This window comes from Pelodiscus sinensis, chromosome 2 (genome assembly GCF_049634645.1).
Source record: "Pelodiscus sinensis isolate JC-2024 chromosome 2, ASM4963464v1, whole genome shotgun sequence".
Classification (NCBI taxonomy): Eukaryota; Metazoa; Chordata; order Testudines; family Trionychidae; genus Pelodiscus; species Pelodiscus sinensis.
In genome coordinates, this window is record NC_134712.1 from 194,010,628 (window position 1) to 194,028,730 (window position 18,103).

The 18,103-nt window shown below is 45.2% G+C and overlaps 1 protein-coding gene across 3 annotated transcripts in view; it reads right to left on the bottom strand.

The window, feature by feature from the left end:
* The window catches only part of GALNT15 (polypeptide N-acetylgalactosaminyltransferase 15), a 47,677-nt gene extending 29,882 nt beyond the window's left edge, over nt 1-17,795 (bottom strand). For 2 of the 3 annotated variants that reach the window (XR_012901971.1, XM_006133245.4), the window contains exons 1-3: nt 16,688-17,795; nt 6,983-7,149; nt 4,076-4,280 (exon numbers count right to left, since the gene is read on the bottom strand). Coding sequence is in view for 2 of the 3 variants with exons in the window: in XM_006133245.4 (XP_006133307.2) it covers nt 4,076-4,280; nt 6,983-7,149; nt 16,688-17,250 (935 nt within the window). In the remaining variant the exon portion in view is untranslated. The remainder of the gene's footprint in view (nt 1-4,075; nt 4,281-6,982; nt 7,150-16,687) is intronic. The other variant, XM_006133244.4, reaches the window with a different exon arrangement.
* Between the last annotated feature and the right edge of the window lie 308 nt (nt 17,796-18,103).

An 18,103-nucleotide genomic window follows, 5' to 3' on the forward strand; every position in this document is an offset into this window, starting at 1 on the left:
TCCTGTGCTTTCTCCATTTATATCATGGAAGAGTGCATCCCTTAGCCATGTACCAAATTCTTGGAGTGGCCCCCCTGCAAAAATTATTGCCCAGCTCTGTATTATATTTATATAATTTATTTTGTTCTTTCTTTCTCATCAGATCAGGAAGAACATTGGATCGCTACTGGTTGGAACTTCTGCTAAAGTTCAGGCATCAGAAGTGCTGTATGTAACTTGGGCAGTTGAGTCACTTTCTGTAGCTGATTAAGTGCTACAGCACTTTCTTTTACAGCTAAAGTGAGTGAGAGTGACAGCTTAATTAGTGCTCCAGGAGGAAAAGAAGTGGATGTTTTATGAGTCAGTGAAACCTTGTTTTCTACTTGTTTTTCAGTGCTATTGTATAAGAAGGTGAATATGGATTCTATTTCACAGTTTCTCTCCTGCTTAATTAATTCAAGTTTATTATATTAATGCCTTGCACTTCCATCCAAATACCTCAAAGCATTTTATGAAAATCAATAAGTTAACCCCCTCCCATCAGATAGATGGTGTAGCACCATTGTTGCAGGTGGAAAAAGTAAACTTGCCAACTGTCTTAGCAAGTTAATGCAAAACAAAGCCTGGACCCCAGCTCTCTTGATTGACAGTCTTGTGTTTTAACCACTAGACCATGCTCCCTTGCTTGCAACAGGAATGCTTCTGCTATGGTATTTAAAAGGGGTCATGTGGCATTCCACTGTTTTCCACATAAGGCTATACTTCTATTCATGGGCTGCAAATCCTGAAGCTTTACTCAGGACTAGATCCTGGCTCTCTGCAAAAACTGGAGTAAACGATCAGAACATGGGGTCTGCACAAGGGTTATTGGTCTGCTCCACAGGGGTCGGAATCCTTTCCTGTGGGTCACCAGGCACCAATGATGCTGCACCATGGCCACTATGGGAGCCTTTGGGGCTATGTCTACACTGCAGGTTTCTTGTGCAAGAACTTTTTGCAGAAGAGATCTTCCGCAAAAAGTTCTTGCGCGAGAGCATGTCCACACTGCCATGTGCTTTTGCCCAAGAGAGCATCCACACTGCCATGGACTCTCTTGCGCAAGAAAGCAGTGATGGCCTGTGACGGGGCGAGCCTACTCCGCACTGAGCAGGAGGGAAGGGAGCCCGTTTATTGGGCAGAATACGCCCCTCCTCCACAGCCCTACCGGGCATGCTCGCAGTGCAGCCTCACTATAAAAGGCTGCCGGGCTGCTCAGTTGGGGCAGACTGCCAGGGAGGAAGGAGCTCCAGCCCCAGCCGTAGGGCCACAGCCACAGCCAGACCCGCTGCCAGATTCAGAGCCGGAGGGACCGCCGCTATTGCTGCTACCATTCCTGGGTCAAGCACGGCCCCAACGCCGACTCCGGGGGGCCGCCCGCCCCGCTGCAGTGGACATCCCCTGCGCTGCGGCCCCAGAGATGGGACCAGCTGACGTTGCCGCCGCCGCCAGCCCAGCATCGCCAGGTGGGGTCTCCGTTGGCCACAAGGCTGTGGTAGGAAGCAACCCAGGGCAAGGGGCAGGGAAAACCCCAGTGGGCTCGGCGCGTTTCGGGGAGGACCCCCCGCTGAGCCAGTGGTGGGAACCACCCACCACTATTAGGACCCTGGGTTGGGGTCTGGTGGAGAGGGAGGGCCCGGACCCCCCTACTCCAGCCCCTCAGGGCATGGACTAGGCCTCAGGGCCTGTTGCAGATGCTGGACTGGGCCTCAGGGCCTGTTGTGGCTACTGGACTAGGCCTCAGGGCCTGCTTTAAACCCCCCAGACCAGGCCTCAGGGTCTGCGAGTTGGGTGGGCCTGCTTTAATCTCAGGGAGGAGAGGATGGGGTAGGGGGGACCCTGCCACATGGCCATTCACAGAACAGCCATCAGAGCACCTATGCTTTTTCCGATAGGGGTTTATTGTGCAAGAAACCCCTGTTGTCTGTCTACACATGCACTAAAAGGCTTATTCCTCATAGAAAGAAGAATAACTCTTGTACAAAAAGCCCTGTCTTCTAACTATCTACTGCACTTTTTCTTGCACAAAAACATGCTCATAGTGTGGACACTCCGCATGTTTTTGCACAAAAACTCTGCAGCGTAGACGTAGCCTGGGTGAAGCATTGGTGGTTTCCTCACTCTTTTGTCACATGTAGTTTTTGCTAGTGAATCAATATAGCATGAATTTGTGCCATTGGAGCCATGAGCCATGCATTCTCTCTTGCTCTTGTAGTCCCTCTGTGAAGTGGCATGGAGCACTGCATCCCTGTGACTCTCCTTTAAAGCTTTCTGTAGGGTACATCTACATCAGTGGTTGCCAACCAGTAGATCATGATCTACTGGTAGATCTTGGTGCTTTTGACAGGTGATCCTGACAGTTTGGCCCGGAGGCTATCGAGTGCTGGCACTTCATCTGCCCCTCTCAGCACTCCTGTGCAGCCCTGCCCTCTACTTTGGAGGTGCCCTTCACCCCTGGGAGCCTCCTGCTTGCTGTGCAGGGTATGGAAAGAAGAGGAAAGGGGGGGTGCTGATTTCAGGGTGCCCCTCCCTGCACCCTGTACCCCATCTCTACAGAGCAGAGGGGGGCTTTTGGGAGCTGCATCACCACCCAGAAGCCACCTGTGGTAAGTGGTGCCCAGCTGGAGCCCGGATTTCAAACCCCACCCCAGCCCTGAATCCCTCTTGCACCCCAGACTCCTACCCCCAGCCTGATAAAAGAGAGTGGGGAAGGGAGGATGGAGTGAGCAGGGGAGGGGCCTTGGAGAAGGGGCAAGAAGGAGGCGGGGCAAAGGCGTTTGGGTTTGGGTAGATTCTGGATTGCACTTAAGTTAAAAAAGTGATCTCATGCTTAAAAAGGTTGGAGACCACTGCTCTGCATTATGAATTTTCCGCAGTATGGGCCTCAAATAACCCAGAAGAAGACAAAGTAATCTGCTTTCACAGGGAGACCTTTCTAGAAACGGGCAGACACGGACTATAACAGTATTGCCTCCCACATACTTGCAGCACCTTTTATTTTGCATTTGAACAATGCAATCAACTCTAGCAGCTCACATGAATGAATTTAAAGGCAGTCATTGTCAGCAGTAAAAGCAGCCCATTTCATTGCCTCTGAACAGCCTTGTTTACAGTATCTCACTATGGTTACTTAATGAGCTAGTGTTTTAGAGGAGACATGTTACTTCTCTTTTCAAAATACACTCTCAGCCCCTCAGCAGTTCTTCTACTATAAACAGCCTCAGTGTACCATTAATGTTACAGAATTTGATGGTCAAACATTGACTTTTCAGTGGCTTCAGAATTATTTCTTTATTGAAGAATATGTATTGCCGCATGTGATTCTTGAAGCTCTTCAGTAGTATAATCTCATTGTAGTGCTTGGTGATTGCTGAATTCACAGCCATGCATTATCTGTATTTGGTCTTTGCGAACTTAGGGTTGATGAAATAACTAGGATTTAGGCAGCGGTAAAGCAGTGCAGCCCTTCCCACCCAACCCTTGTCAGTGGGCATCAGCCTGGACCTTGAAGGAGCAGCTCACAGGAGAAGATAATCCAGCCTCTGTATCTATTCAACTCTTGGCCTCAGCATGGAGACAGCCAGCAAGTGCTGCAAATAATGCCAGCTGTTGTAGTGGTTTCTCGGGTGGATACTTGTCATTTGATGCTAGCTGTCTGGGATCACCAACTCATTTCATGTTGGTCACCATATGCACCAATGCTAATGCATTTCAGATACTACAGATGCAGGCTGGATTCCCTGAAGGCAGCCCTAGGGAGAAAGGGTTTGGTAGTGTGTCTTATTACTTGCCTGATCTACCTCCTCCTCTACATTTCAGATTAATGCACATGGAATAAAAGTGAAATAACAGTGTGGATAAAGAGAAGAGAAGACCACGAAAACCCCAGGCAAAAACAAATTTGGAAGGTTATGAGTGCTGTCCTTTTGGCAGGAATTAGAATAAGCGTGTGTATTATAAACAAGCTAAATAGTACAAAGATCATAGTTCTTTGTGGTGACTCGTTCCCTTCTAAAAAGCATCTAATCGTTTTGTACACTAAGCCCAAAGGGATATTTACCTGTCAGTGGCTAGTCTGCCCAACAGGGGTTCTAACCAGCCTGTGTGACACTCACAGTGGGAGTCCATGAAGACCAGCACATCGCCTGTTGCCCTTGCAGCTCCCAGCATACGACCCCGGATGACACCTAGCCTTTTGTTGCTCCTGATCAATTTCACACCATCCAGCTTGGAGATGTATTCGCTCAGGGCAGACTTCAGATGCCCTGCAATAAACATAATAATCATACACATTTCAGCATTGATTCAAATTATCACCAAAATAAAACAAAACAAAACAAACGAAAAATCCACAACCGTTTCTGGTACAAAATTGTACTCCTCAGCTAGCAAAATGATTTCTGGGTTAACTTTGCATTTGTCCTTCTCAGCCATGCAGGGAGTCAAGGAGAGCAGAGCCTCACCTTCAGCTCCTAACCAGCTATGTCAGACTTTTCTAGGTGGCAGTTCTGAACATAGGGGCTATACTGTGTCCCTTTCTGAAGAAATTGGGTAAGGAACAAGGGATCAATTGTTTTGCCTGTCCACAAGTCAGCCAGTGGATCTGGATGGGCATACTGAAAGGAGTGTGCAGGTTCCCGGAAAGAAGTGCAGTAAACTATTCTCCCCACGTGACATCGTTGTGAAAGGAGTTGATAAAGGTAACTGCATGGATGTTATATACTTAGACTTTTGTAAAAAGTTAGTATCACGTGACATTCCCATAAAAAAAATTAGCACGATCCAATATTTTAAAAGCGCACATTAAATTGATTGAGAATTGATTAACGGAGACATTTCAAATAGTAAAATGCAGGACAATGTAGCACTTTAAAGACTAACAACATGGCCTATTAGATGATGAGCTTTCGTGGGCCAGACCCACTTCCTCAGATTCAAATAGTATTCTCGTAAGTGGGGAATCATCATGAAATGTGGATGTCTCCAACAGTGCAGAGATTAGTTTGGGGTCCATGCACCTCCATCACTGATCTTAAAGTAAATATAAAATCACTGGTAATTAAAGTTTGTGGTCCATACAAAGATTGGTGGAATGGGACATAATGACTGGGACATACCTTCCACATCCTATGACTTAACCTCCCAATCAATGGAGGTGCTAATGGTTCTTATCAGCCTCTTGTAACTATTTAGTCTTTAAGGTGTGACAAGACTATTTGTTGTTTTTTACGTTTTTCCTGTTACAGACTAACTGGCTACCCCTCTGAAGCTTATCTACTCACTGTCTCTTTTTTTTCTCCCTCCCCTCCTTTTTTTCCGTCCTTTTCTTTCTCTTTTTTTCTTCTCCTCTCCCCCTTCCTCCTCCCCTTATTTATTCTGGGATCTGCACTTCTAACACTCTGGTCATTTGAAGTGGCTGTGCCCACAAAAGCTCATGATACCATCTACATGTTTTGTTAGTCTTTTAGGTGCTGCTAGACTATTTGTTGTTTTTTAAGTTTTTCCTGTTGCAGACTAACTCAGCTACCCCTCTGAAGCTTTGGGACAGGGCAATCATGCAGATGCACCATGGCTGGTGAGCTGGGCAAATTCAAATAAAATATGTTTTAATACTGCCAAATGCAAGGTCCTATGTCAAGGGGCTGTAGCAGAAAAACAATTGAGCATGAGCTGTTAGTGTGATGCCGTGGCAAAAAGGGCCATTGTGATCAATGGTTCTATGAAGAATGGAATAGTGAATAGAAACAGGAGATTTCACCTCTTTGTAAACAGCCATGGTGAGAGTGATAGAAGAAAACTGTGCTGCTCTGGTGGTTCACATTTTTTAAAAGGAAGTTGAAAAATGGGAGAACGTGCGGCAAAGAGCCACAAAAATGGTTTGCAGGCTGGAGAAAATGCCGGATAGTGAGAGAGTTACAATGCTAAAGCCAGGCTCCACCACAGCTCCTGCCAAGTAGAATGCAATTTATAGTCTAAAAATCAGGCAGTTGTCAAATGCTAAAGAAAGACAAAGCATCAGCTAATCAGAGAGACAAAACATCAGCAACAATCTTCTTGAAGTACAAAAGAGTATTGGATTGAAATTATGGGATATTTCTTGGTTCTGTTTCATCATCACCAGAAGCCTCCCCCGCAAATATCCCAAATAGATGTTATAAAAGAAGTTAGCGAGAGAGAGAGGGAGAATTAGAGAGAGGAAGAGAGGTAGTACGATTGCTAATCTTTTGATACACTCCTGATTTCAATGGTTAATGACTGAAATGCCTCAGCAAACAGACACAGCTGGAATGTCCTCATCTCTCCATGTGCAACAGAACTAGAGTTCATGTTAGAAAGCTAGTAAATTAATCACAATTAATAAATTAATTAAAGAGAAAATACTCTCAGTGAGTCCCACAATAATATAAGAAAATCATGGGGATCAATTGTGTAAGATGCTGACCTACTCCTGTGAGAAGCAATGGGAGCTCCTCTCCCATTGGTTTCAGTGACAGTTTAAAGTACTCAGTAAGTACCTTGCAGCGCATGCTCAGTAACATGCAGAGTGATGATCAGAATGAGTAACTACAGGTATTCACTAAAGCCATAGCTTTGCCAAGTACCTGGGATTACTTTGGCAATTTTGAGTTTTCTATTCCAGGCTTCAGGTAAGGTCTAACTCTGGAAATCATTAGAATGGGACCATACCAGTGGGTAGCTTAAGGTTTGCATATTGTGCTTTCATTTAAAAATAAAGGCCTTAAAACTGTTGGACATGACCGAGGGGAAATTAACACTTTCAAACTTAAGATGAACTTGAATTTTAGGAGAGGAAAAGTAAAATTTGGCAACCATATCTTTTTATATTTAGCTCACATTTGGAGGGTCCTCCTTGTCCCATTCTCTCCAAATCTGTCATGCAGCATTACCACCTCCTTTCTAGAGCTTGAAAATAGAGTTTAGGGAGAGAAAAAAGGGAGCTAGATACCTTGTTGACTGAGGTCATCGACAAGGATAATTTCCTTTAGAGCGGTCTTCGGGGCTGTGTCCATAACACTGTGCACAGTTCTCAAGAGAGTAGACCAGGCTTCATCATGGAAACAGATGATGACACTAGCAGTAGGCAGATTGGGGTCAAAGTCCTGTTGCAGACAGCTGTATGTATAGAAAAAGAGGCATGATAGGGAATGTTGCAATGCTTTTTTTAAAAACTTATTATAAACACATCAATTTCTCTGCGTCTGAAAGCCATGATCTACCCTTACTTCATTGCACACAGCTCCAAATCTTTAAAGTGATTGTTTGAAAAGCAAACAACCTGTTAGGCTGTCTAATGAATAGGATACTGAAAATACTATAATGGCATTATAGAAAACAATGGTTTGCCTTCACCTGGAACATTGTGCTTGGGTTTGGTCATCCTACTTTGAAAAAGACAGCTGACATAGAAAGGGTCCAGGCAGGTAACAAGTATGGATGAGAAATTGAAAGCACTGGACTGTTTAAATTAAAGAGGTGGCAAATAAGGAAAAAAAGATAGAAAGTAATGAATATTATAGAGGTCAGTCAGGTGCTCCTGTTTTCCTAGTCCCACAATACAAGAACATGAGAGCAGCCAAAGAAATTGAAAAGCAACAGTTTTTAAATGGATACAAGAAACTACTCCTTTACACAGTGCATAAAGCCTGTGTAATTTATTGCCATATGATATTATTGAAACTTAGTATGATTAAAGAAAGATCAGACATTTATATGGATAGTAAAAACATTTATAGTTACATTAGATAGGTTTAATATACATAATGTAACTATATGTATATGAGAGAGTCTGTCCATCCGTCCATCTGGGTATGTCTACACTACCCTCCTATTTCAAAATAGGAGGGTAATGTAGGCATACCGCAATTGCAAATGAAGCTCGGGATTTGAATTTCCCGGGCTTCATTTGCATAAGCCGGACGCCGCCATTTTTAAATGAGGAGTAACGGTATGAGGAGTAACGGTAGTTCGAACTAGGAAGCCTAGTTCGATCTACCTAGTTCGTGCCGCGTGTAGCCGCGCAGCACGGGGTTCGAACCAGCCGGGATTTAAAAATGGCGGCGCCCGGCTTATGCAAATGAAGCCTGGGAAATTCAAATCCCGGGCTTCATTTGCAATTGCGGTATGCCTACATTACCCCGCTAGTTTGAAATAGCGGGGTAGTGTAGACATACCCTCTGTGTCTCTCTTCAAGGGCTCTGGTAAGAGCAAAGAGCACCAAATTTGGTATGCAGCTTCCTCTTATCATACCTTAAATCTAGGCAAAGGTTTGGTTGTGCTTGTGCCTGGACAATGGATCAGTCCTAGAATGTGATTGTTTATCATAAAACAGAAAGGGAGAGCTCTGGTAGCAGAGATAGTTGCACTGTATAATGCTCACTGGGGCAATAAAGGGCCGGAGAGAGGGACTGGGATAGCTATCACTCCACTGGGGCAGCAAGGGGCAGGAGTGGAGAAAGGGACAGCTATCTACTATATATTTCAGATAGTTTGTCTGTGTGTCTGTCTGTTCCCCAAGCTGCTGCGGTGAGAGAAGGCTCAGGTAGTCCTATTTCCTCTCGGGGCAGCCTGCATACTAAACCCCCTATCCTGAACCCTGCCCCAGAGCAATTATTTAAATGAAAAAAAAATTTGAGTTAAGGACCTGAGCAGTGCTGGGTAAATCTTCCAGTATATATATTTTTTCTGAAAAGCATATACATTCAAAAAGTGTTATGATTTGGGTTGTAACCCAGCTATTAATGTTAGGTAAGGCTTCCTGAGTGGGCAGGTTATTCCATAATTGTCTACTTCAAGGTTTATTGCTCCTACATTTCAGGTTTTTGGTATTGGCCTGACTGACCAGAGGGCTCACTGTTTTGATCTGGTGCAGCATTCCCCTGGGTGACCTGGGGCATATGCCTGATCCTACTTAAGTCAATGGAAAATTTGATATTGACTTCAATGAGGCCAGAACTTCACTCCTGGAAACCACATAGCTACCACTGCAGTTAATGTAAATTAGATGATTACATCCTCACACAACTCTAAGGGTACGTCTAGACTACATGCCTCTGGCGACAGAGGCATGTAGATTAGACTACCAGGCATAGGAAAATTTAAATAATCGCCGCTTCATTTAAATTTAAATGGCAGCTGCACTGAGCCGATCAGCTTTTTGGCGGCTCAGCGCGGTAGTCTGGACGCTCCGTAGTCAACATCAAAGGCATTTGTCGACCTCCCAGGTATGCCTCATCCCAGTGTGAAAATTTGGCCTAAAATATTCAGTTTTTCATATAGACTCGCTTTAATTTGTCTAGTTAATTTAATCTCTAAGGGCACATCTACACTTCAGGGCAAAAGTTGAATTAAGCTACACAATCTCAGCTACCTCAATTGCATAGCTGACATCGAAATAGCTTAATTTGGCTTTTGGCGCTGTCTACACAGCAAGAAATCGAAGGAAGAACACTCTTCCTTCAACTTCCCTTACTCCCCGTGAAATGAGGGTTACAGAAGTGGGAGTAAGAAGTCCACTATCTCGAAATTATTTCAAAATAACGGCTTGCTGTGTACATGTGCACTTTATTATTTTGAAATAACGTCAGTTCTTTCAAAATAAAGCTGCTGTGTAGACGTACCCTAATAGAAATGAATCCTCATTGGAAGTACCATAGTATTACATAAGGATTATATGGGAACTATATAGTTCTATTGTTCTGCAAACTACTCAAGGCCAATTGTTGGGTCAAACTGATCTCTGATGTAATTTCATTAAAGGCAATTGGATCAATATAGCCCATTTTAAAAAAAAAAATCTTTGCATTGTCATTCAAGCCAGGAGAAAAGGGATAAATCCTGTGTCTTGAAGGGGGGGGGGTTGTGTTTCCAAACAGAAGAATCTGATTTAACAACTGTATCCAGAGACAGGGAAGAGAAAGCAAAGAATTGATGCAGCCCCTGAACCAGGAGTAACAGTACTGCTATAGCTGTCTGTGGATTTTTGCCACAATCCCACAATGCTTTGCAGCTAGTAGTGTTGTCATGGCAAAAAAGTTGATGCTATTTTGGGGATCCTGCTTGGAAAAGGATTGAAAATTATTGTGCTAGACTGAAGCCTAGGTACTGAGCCTTTCAGTTACCATGGTGACTGGCAAGGAACAAAAATACAGATAATTAGACTTCAGTTAAATTAATGGGGCTGTTGGCTCATGCAACTCTTTTTCTATACTTAGGGGTAGCTGCACGGACTGTAATGAAGAACCCCCTTACTGACTGAACATCTCAAACAAGCAAAGATCATGACTGATAAGGGGACGGGAGGTCTAACCTGAGAAGTGAATAATACTGAATTGTGGCCAATGCTACATGAATTCAGACAAGGCAAAGGCACTGCCAAATGAGACTTCCATTCAGCTCCAGAAAAATATCTCATGGAGATTCAATTCCCAGCAGCACTGGGTGGGAGCTGTTGTTTTGTGGGGTAATTTAAAATTAGACATTTTGTATGTTTCCATTTGCCAAGGTTCATAATATTTGACTTCATTCTAAGAGAGAATAACAGTGGTCTGTGGATAGACCCTTGCCAGAAAGTCAAGAGGACAGACTTGACTCACCTCCACTGTCCAAGGGGATGCAAACTGTACCTGGGCAAGCTGAAAGCAGGAATTCTCAAATGTGGCAAAAATATGGGCAGGTTTGGGCCATTTGTACCTTCAGGATCCTGACAAATGAGAGCACCCTGCCCATGCTCCTTCCCCAGCCAGAGAAGTAAATGGGATTACAAGAGGTATGATTTTGTTCTATCAATAAATTTTAGTGAGAGGGTGGAGGGTGTGTTGGCCGAGACCCACAACTTCTATTCATACCCGTTTTGAAAAGTGCCATAGACATCCACCAGGGATAGGCAAGGCATGGTGGCTGTATAGAGCAATGTGAAAGGTTGTGGAGTGTTGAGGTAGAGGTCAAAGGGGCTACACTCCACTTAAGGTCCAGGGCTTTATGGACAGAGCACGTGCGGGCTGCAGTGACCAGCAGGCACTGGTTTCTGTTTCGTTTGAGCTATGTAATCTTTAAATTAAAAGCATGTTGTTGTTCCAGTGCTCTGCTTTAATGCAATGGACAATGCAGCAGTTTGCCCTCTGCTCCAAGGAACAGCATTCTTAGGAGTATGTTCTTAAGACAAATGCCATAAATCCAAATGCTGATTTGTTAGTAGATGAAATATATAGAGGTGGAGGTTATTAATTGTAATTATTTTGCAGTGTGCAAGTGTGTGTAAGGTGCCACACAATAATTAGGTAGCGTCCCTGCCAAAAGACTTTCCCATCTCATTTCAGACAGTCCTCAACAAAGGGGACAAGTTGAGGTAGGGCAGGCTCGATGCTCCTAGAAGGGGCAGGGCTTTGGGCAGGAGTGGTGATGGGGCACCCAGCCCTTAGCATTGCCCCCCTTACAAGGCAGCTGTCAAAGCTATCCAGAGCATGCTACACGGTGCTTCAGCAGCCTGGGATTCTGGCCACCGCCACAGTAGCAGTGGCTGAGAACCCTGGTAAAAATCAAGGTAATCTCAAATGCAAATATATGTTTGATCCTGTGAGATGACAGTAAGTCTTCCTAAAGATGTTCAGTCATTGCATCATTAGCCTGTTAAATTTCATGTTTACTCTTGACGGAATTAACTTTTTTATAGAAATTGGACACTTAAATCCTTCCCCACTGACAATCAGGCCCACCAATGGGCGGGGTGGGGGGGAGAGTGGGAGGCCTGGCAAGTCTGTTGGCCCCTATGAAGACATTTATTGAGCTCTGTGGGAGAAAAAATCAAATAACTCCAATTGTGTCTAAAGGGGGGAGTATGCAGGAAATCAAAACTCTCTAAAAGAAAACTGCTGTAAGGGTTAAAAGTTTTCCAGGCCTCTCTCGCTGTATCAGAGAGAAATCAAATTAACTCTAATCAAGACCCTTACAATGCCTATCTCAAGTTCATGGATACTCCTAGTCTGTCACGATTTGTCATATAAACCCTTATCTTTGTCACAGTTTGCCTTGTAGACTCCTCACTCAGGTTCTCATGTGGCTTTGTGTACTGTGAAACTTGCTTCTAGCACTCCTGGGCTGTGTCCAGACTCAGCGGTTTTTTCGGGAAAAGTAGCCTTTTCCCGAAAAAACTTCCCCTGCGTCCAGACTCAAGCGGCTTTTCTTTCGATGGCGGTAAACCTCAATTTACGAGGAAGAACGCCTTCTTTCGAAAGTTCCTCTTTCGAAAGAAGGCGTTCTTCAATGTAAATAGGGCTTCTTCGAAAGAGAGCATCCAGACTCACTGGATGCTTTCTTTCGAAAAAGCAAGCCGCTTTTTCGAAATTTCTCCGTGCAGTCTAGACGCTCTCTTTCGAAAGAAGCTCTTTCGAAAGATGCTTTCGAAAGAGCCTCTTTTGAAAGAGGCTTGCAGTCTAGACATAGCCCTGGTGTGACCAGAAACATCTCAGAGTACTTCTGCTGAGACTTTGATATGTTAAAGAAAACAATCAACAACTAAACTGTCTGAGCATACTGTATAAAGGATCCCTGAAACTGTCTCTCAATGCTGGCTGCTACTGCTCTCTGGTAGCTGTCAGACTGTATGCATGCATAATAAAGTTTTTCCTTCTAGGTTTCTCTCCTGTCTCACTGATTTGACTTCCAGCCTCGGACCCTTCTGGGGGCTCTGTACCCCAGGGGAGCGAGATTTCCCCTACAGCTGACAAGATATTTATTTGTCACATTGCCAAACAATAATCTTGCTGGGTATATAGATGACAGAAAACGTGCTCTGCACGAAATAATTCCATATAAGTATCATTACAGATTATAGAGAATATACTTAATGGGTTATGGTAAATTATGTAGTTTTTCTAGTAAGATCTTGGAGTAAGGTCTACAAGAGTAATCAAAATGCTTTTTCACATGTAAGTTGAACTCATAATTTATCTGTCAACCATGACATATCCTACTTATGCCACAGATCTGTGCTTAGACATTTACTGTTTTAAAATGTTTAATTAGAGTCAGTTGTGTTTCCTCAGTTTTGAATCACTGGGCCCCAGGGCAACTGTCTCCTTTGCCGATTGGTGAGCCTATACATAACCCATCTCACGTAAGTAGCCAGATGAGAGGAAGGTAGAGCCCTGGTTTTACCTGCTTTGTTTCCCCATTACCCCCATATTCTGGAGTCACACTACCCCAGACAATAATGTATTCTAGGGGGAATTCTGTGTGACTGTATGTGCACAGAATTCATGCCCCCCCCCCCCCGCAGATTTCTTTGCTACCCTGCAGAAAAATGACTTCTGATGAGGAAGCAAAGGGAAGCCACAAGAGCAGCCACATACATGCACGCAGTTTGATTTGGCTGCCAAGGGCAGACAGTAGTGGTGTAAATACCAGGGGGAAGGGAGGCTGGGCGGTCATGTGTATGTGAAAGAGAGAGATGTTCTATCTCTCTTGCTTGCTATTGCAGCACACTCAGCATGGAGGTGAAGGGCATAGGGATGTTTCTGAAGAGGTAAGTATGGGACAGGCTCTGTCCCATCAGGCAGAGCAGAATAAAGCAGCCTGCCTCCTTAGAGAATTGTTCCAATTGTCTTTGTGAAAGCCCCCAGAAGAAATGTTTTAAGGCTCCTCTACGTTGCCAACGTAGTATAAAGGACAGTATGACCTTATAAATACTTATGTTGATTTTATGATTAGACCTAGTCTAACTTTTTGGACTGAAAAAAAATCCTATCAAAATATGATCCATTAAGTGTTTGCTATTTCCTTTTCTGGAGATGGTCAGTAGCCAATTTAAATGTTGAGTCTGAGTTTGATTCCCAGTCCTCAATTGTTCTTCAGCTGTAACACTGAGCATATGACTGCATACATTTGCAGACCTAATAACTAGAAATAAAGGGTGAAAACCTACCTACATTACTATTAGGGAAAGGGAATTGGGGATTTCCTCCAATGCTCTACACTCCCGTTGTATTGTAGTTTAAATACATTACTGAAAGAATTGAAAACAGAATGATTATATTGCATTATTTTGATAAAAGATGCAACATTTTGCAGAATTTAAAATTATTGTGTACATAACATTTTTTGGCACAGAATTCCCGCAGGAGTAATAATGGGAGGAGGAGTGAGTTCTTGAGCTGCTATTCTGCCTAAAGTAATGTGTACAGAAAGGGGCCTCATGCTCCCTCTGTCCTCCACTACCTACCTGGCTAGGCTGAACCTCACCCATCAAGACCAATTGATGCACAGACTAACTGTTCACTACGTCTTCTTAGCAGGGCATAACCCTGTAATCTACCCTGTGCCTCAGCTCTCCATGAGTAAAATGGGAATACTTTTTACCTTTCAGGGGTGTGATGAAATACAATTAATTAATGGCTGGAAGGTATTCAAATACTATGGTGATGAGGGTCATATGAATTCCTTGACATACAGAGGAGAGCTTACAATTTGAACAAACAAGATGAAACATAGGAGGTCCAGAGATTTTTGTTGTTATTCTATATCCTCTTTCCAGTGTTAGTGGTATCATCAGCTCCTTCAGGGTATACACAAAACCATCCCCTTGAGAAGACAGAATATTATAGAAAATAATTGTATTGCTTTATTGAGTGGCAACAAATACCGAACACATCCACACTTGTTTAGCCCCTTGGACATGCATCAAAATGTCCAAGCATTCTGTTCACATCAAGTGTACTACAAAATATTCAGGCACCAAGGAACTAAATTATTTTTGGACCAAGATTCTATCCAGAATGACACCCAAGCCAGCCCACAATAACTATTCACATGTGTGTAATTCAGTGCTGACTTCCGCCTAGGTCTGTGGTCCCCAACACGGTGCCCGCGGGCGCCATTTCAATGCGCCCGCCAGGTGCTCGGGGCTGGCGTGGCCCCGGGCACATGGCGCACGGGCACTTGCGGGGGGAGCGCGCTTGGCGGGGGGAGCGCCGGGCGCGCGGCACTCGGCGGGGGCGGGCGCCGCCCCCGGGCACGCGGCGGGGGGGAGCGCCGCCCCCGGGCGCGCGGCGGGGAGAGCGCCGGCCCCGGGCGCGCGGCACTCGGCGGGAGGGGGGGAGCGCTGGGCGCGCAGCACTCGGCGGGAGGGGGGGAGCGCCGGCCCCGGGCACGCGGCACTTGGTGGGGGGGGGGAGCGCCGGGCGCACGGCACTCGGCGGGAGGAGGGGAGTGCCGGCCCTGGGCGCGCGGCACTCGGCGGGGGGGGGGGGAGCGCCGGCCCCGGGCGCGCGGCACTCGGCGGGGGGGGGGGGAGCGCTGGCCCCGGGCGCGCAGCTGGGGGGGGCCCGCCCCCGGGCATGCGGCAAGGGGGGGGCCCGCCCCCGGGCGCGCTAGTGTCCCCACCCCCTGGTACCGGGTGGGCAAACGGCCACGCCCCCTGGCGCCCGACAACCTCAAAAGGTTGGGGACCACTGGCCTAGGTTGTTTTGTTTACTTTGGTCCCCAAGCAGTCAGCAGAAGGTACAGCAGAATCTGGGCCATTGCCAACATATGAAGCACTCTGAGAACAAAGGATGACATCAGCTGGAAGATGACAGTACACAAATAAGTCTAAGTAGACACAATTCTTTAACAAAAGACTCTTAAATAAGGCCCTTACAGCGCACTTTATACCTAGCACACTTCATCAGTGTGGCTCGCATGCACCAGAGACCAATCAGCCCAGTTGTTCTCACTTACCAGTAGATGGCTAAACAGCACCACTGACTGGCCCTGGCACCTGTTAAATAGACCAGTCACCCGCAACAATTTCTCAGTCTCTCATGTGCCAGCAGAGGCCGCCCCACACCTCATTAAATGAGCAGGCTAATCAAGAAGTGCGCTCACAGGTTTAAAAGTCAGAACTTGTTGGCTGCCCGGGAGAAGCAGGGCAATTACCTCTGCTAGGGAAAGCGAAAGGGCAGGAGCGGTACATAAACGGGACAAAAGAGTTTTACAAATAACATAGCCTTGCACTCTAATGCATTGTGCACCTGTTCTCCCCTCTCTGCTGGGACTGGAACACCCAGAGTGTCTGGTAAATTGGGCTGATGAAAGATATTCCTCACCCAGCTTGTCTCTCTGGCACATTATTTGAAGTCTCCCCACACCCCCGGCCAATAATTTCTATAAGTTGCTATAGTTTTTACCAGACATACAGTTTTCAAGAGCCCCAGAGTCACTTCGTATTTTCACCTTGAGCCTGAGGGTCTAGTTTTAAAAAACAGAAATTCCCACACTGATAGCCTTTAAGAAAGGGAGGAAATGGGACAAGTGTCTCTCATCGCTCCTGCTATGACATTTGCTGTGCTCTCAGTATCCCCAGGGGATGATATAATGAACTACAATGCTGCACCCTAAGTTACCTAAGGAGATGGGAAGAGGAGTGAGGGGGTGAGTCTTACTAGTTTGAGCTCCAATTTCTGAATCCTGTTTCTGGGTCCCAATCTGTAGCATGGAGTTTGGGAAGGGGACATGATTTTGGGGGAAAGGATATATTTCCTCTGGCTGTTTGATCCAGGTGAGGGGGACAATGTGATAGAAAGGGGTTAGGTTTCTCAGGGGTCAAGGGAAAGGTTTTTAGGGGACAACTGAGAAGGGTCAGGTTTCTCATAGGAATTAATTAGGATGTTTTACTTACAAAGGATGCCGTACCTCAGGCAGCTCCCTGCGCAGAGAAATCCGCTCACTGAGCGCTTCATTAAAGCCATGAGTTTCCAGGCCAAAGATTGCCAATTGCTCACCCCCATCAGCCTCTTCTGCATCTTGCAGGGAAAAGGACATGAGCTGGGACTCTTGGTCCCTCCTTGGCTTGACATCAGTCTTTTCCTCCTGCCTTTTCCTCTGCTGTTTTACCATTCGGTATCCTTTCCTAGCCTTGCTGTGGTTTCTCCTGGCTGTGGGTGATTCAATGGCCACTAGCAGCTCGTCTTCTCGGAGGGAGATGAAAGGGGATAACCCCTCCATGGGATAGTACTGCTGGCTCTCCTCCTGAGTCTCCAACATTTCTTGGGTTTCTGGAAATGCCACTTGATACCCTTCTCTGGAGCTGACCTTTAATGGCTGAGATGTCCCCTCTTTGTGCAGGTCCCGGGATGGTGGATTCAGAATTGTGACCATCAGCAGCAGAAAACCCAGCACCAGCAACAACAAGAGAAAATAAACCTTCCGTGGTCCATATCTGCATCTCTTCTTCAATAACATACTGTTGGTAGCAAAACAATACAGATAGGCATGTTAAATACCCCTTGGATATTTCTTACAGCCCAGCTCTCTGGCTTCTTTGCAGCAAAAACCTGGTTACTGCTATCTGCTGAGAAGTTCCTCCCCCCATTTCACTGCTGTTGTTTCATACTTTTCCCTGTAGTTGTAGACAAAAATAAAAAAAGATACCTACTTATAACCAATAACATAGATCCAATTAGGTAAAGGAGGTCCTTTACTATACAGAATCCCAGAAAGTAGGAATCTATGGAAGAATATATTTAGCTGACCAAAAAGCTTATTAAAAGGTGGTTTTTATTTTCATTTTTAATTCTGAGAAAGAATAAAAGTAAAATCCATTTTTATAGTTTCCTTCCAGAATATTTCCTGCCACTGCTAAGTTTCCAATTGCTGCCTGGGCTGCAGGGATATTATCTTTGCAAGCAGCAGAGCTGACAACTTCCCTTGTTTTGACGTTCCAAGTTAACTGTGATCAACAGATGAGAACTAGTCAGTCCTCGACTCTCTTTCACACATAACTACAGCACTTAGGCAGGGAACCCTTTGCCAGACATAACAGAGCAATTCTCTTGGTCCTAATGCCCTCACTGTTCTTGTCCTATCAAATCAAAACTTTGCAGGAAACTGTTGGAGGTGCACTGCAAGGAGGAAAACGCTGTTTTGGAAAATAAATCAAGAACTGCCCATGATTCTAGTTCAGAATATCCTTATTAAGCTGGGGATATCCCTGAATGACAGACTAAACTGAACAAAGTGTTGAATTAATAGATGGTATATTGAATGCTAAATGTTTAACATCTTGCCTCTGGAACATACTGGTATTGTTATTTGC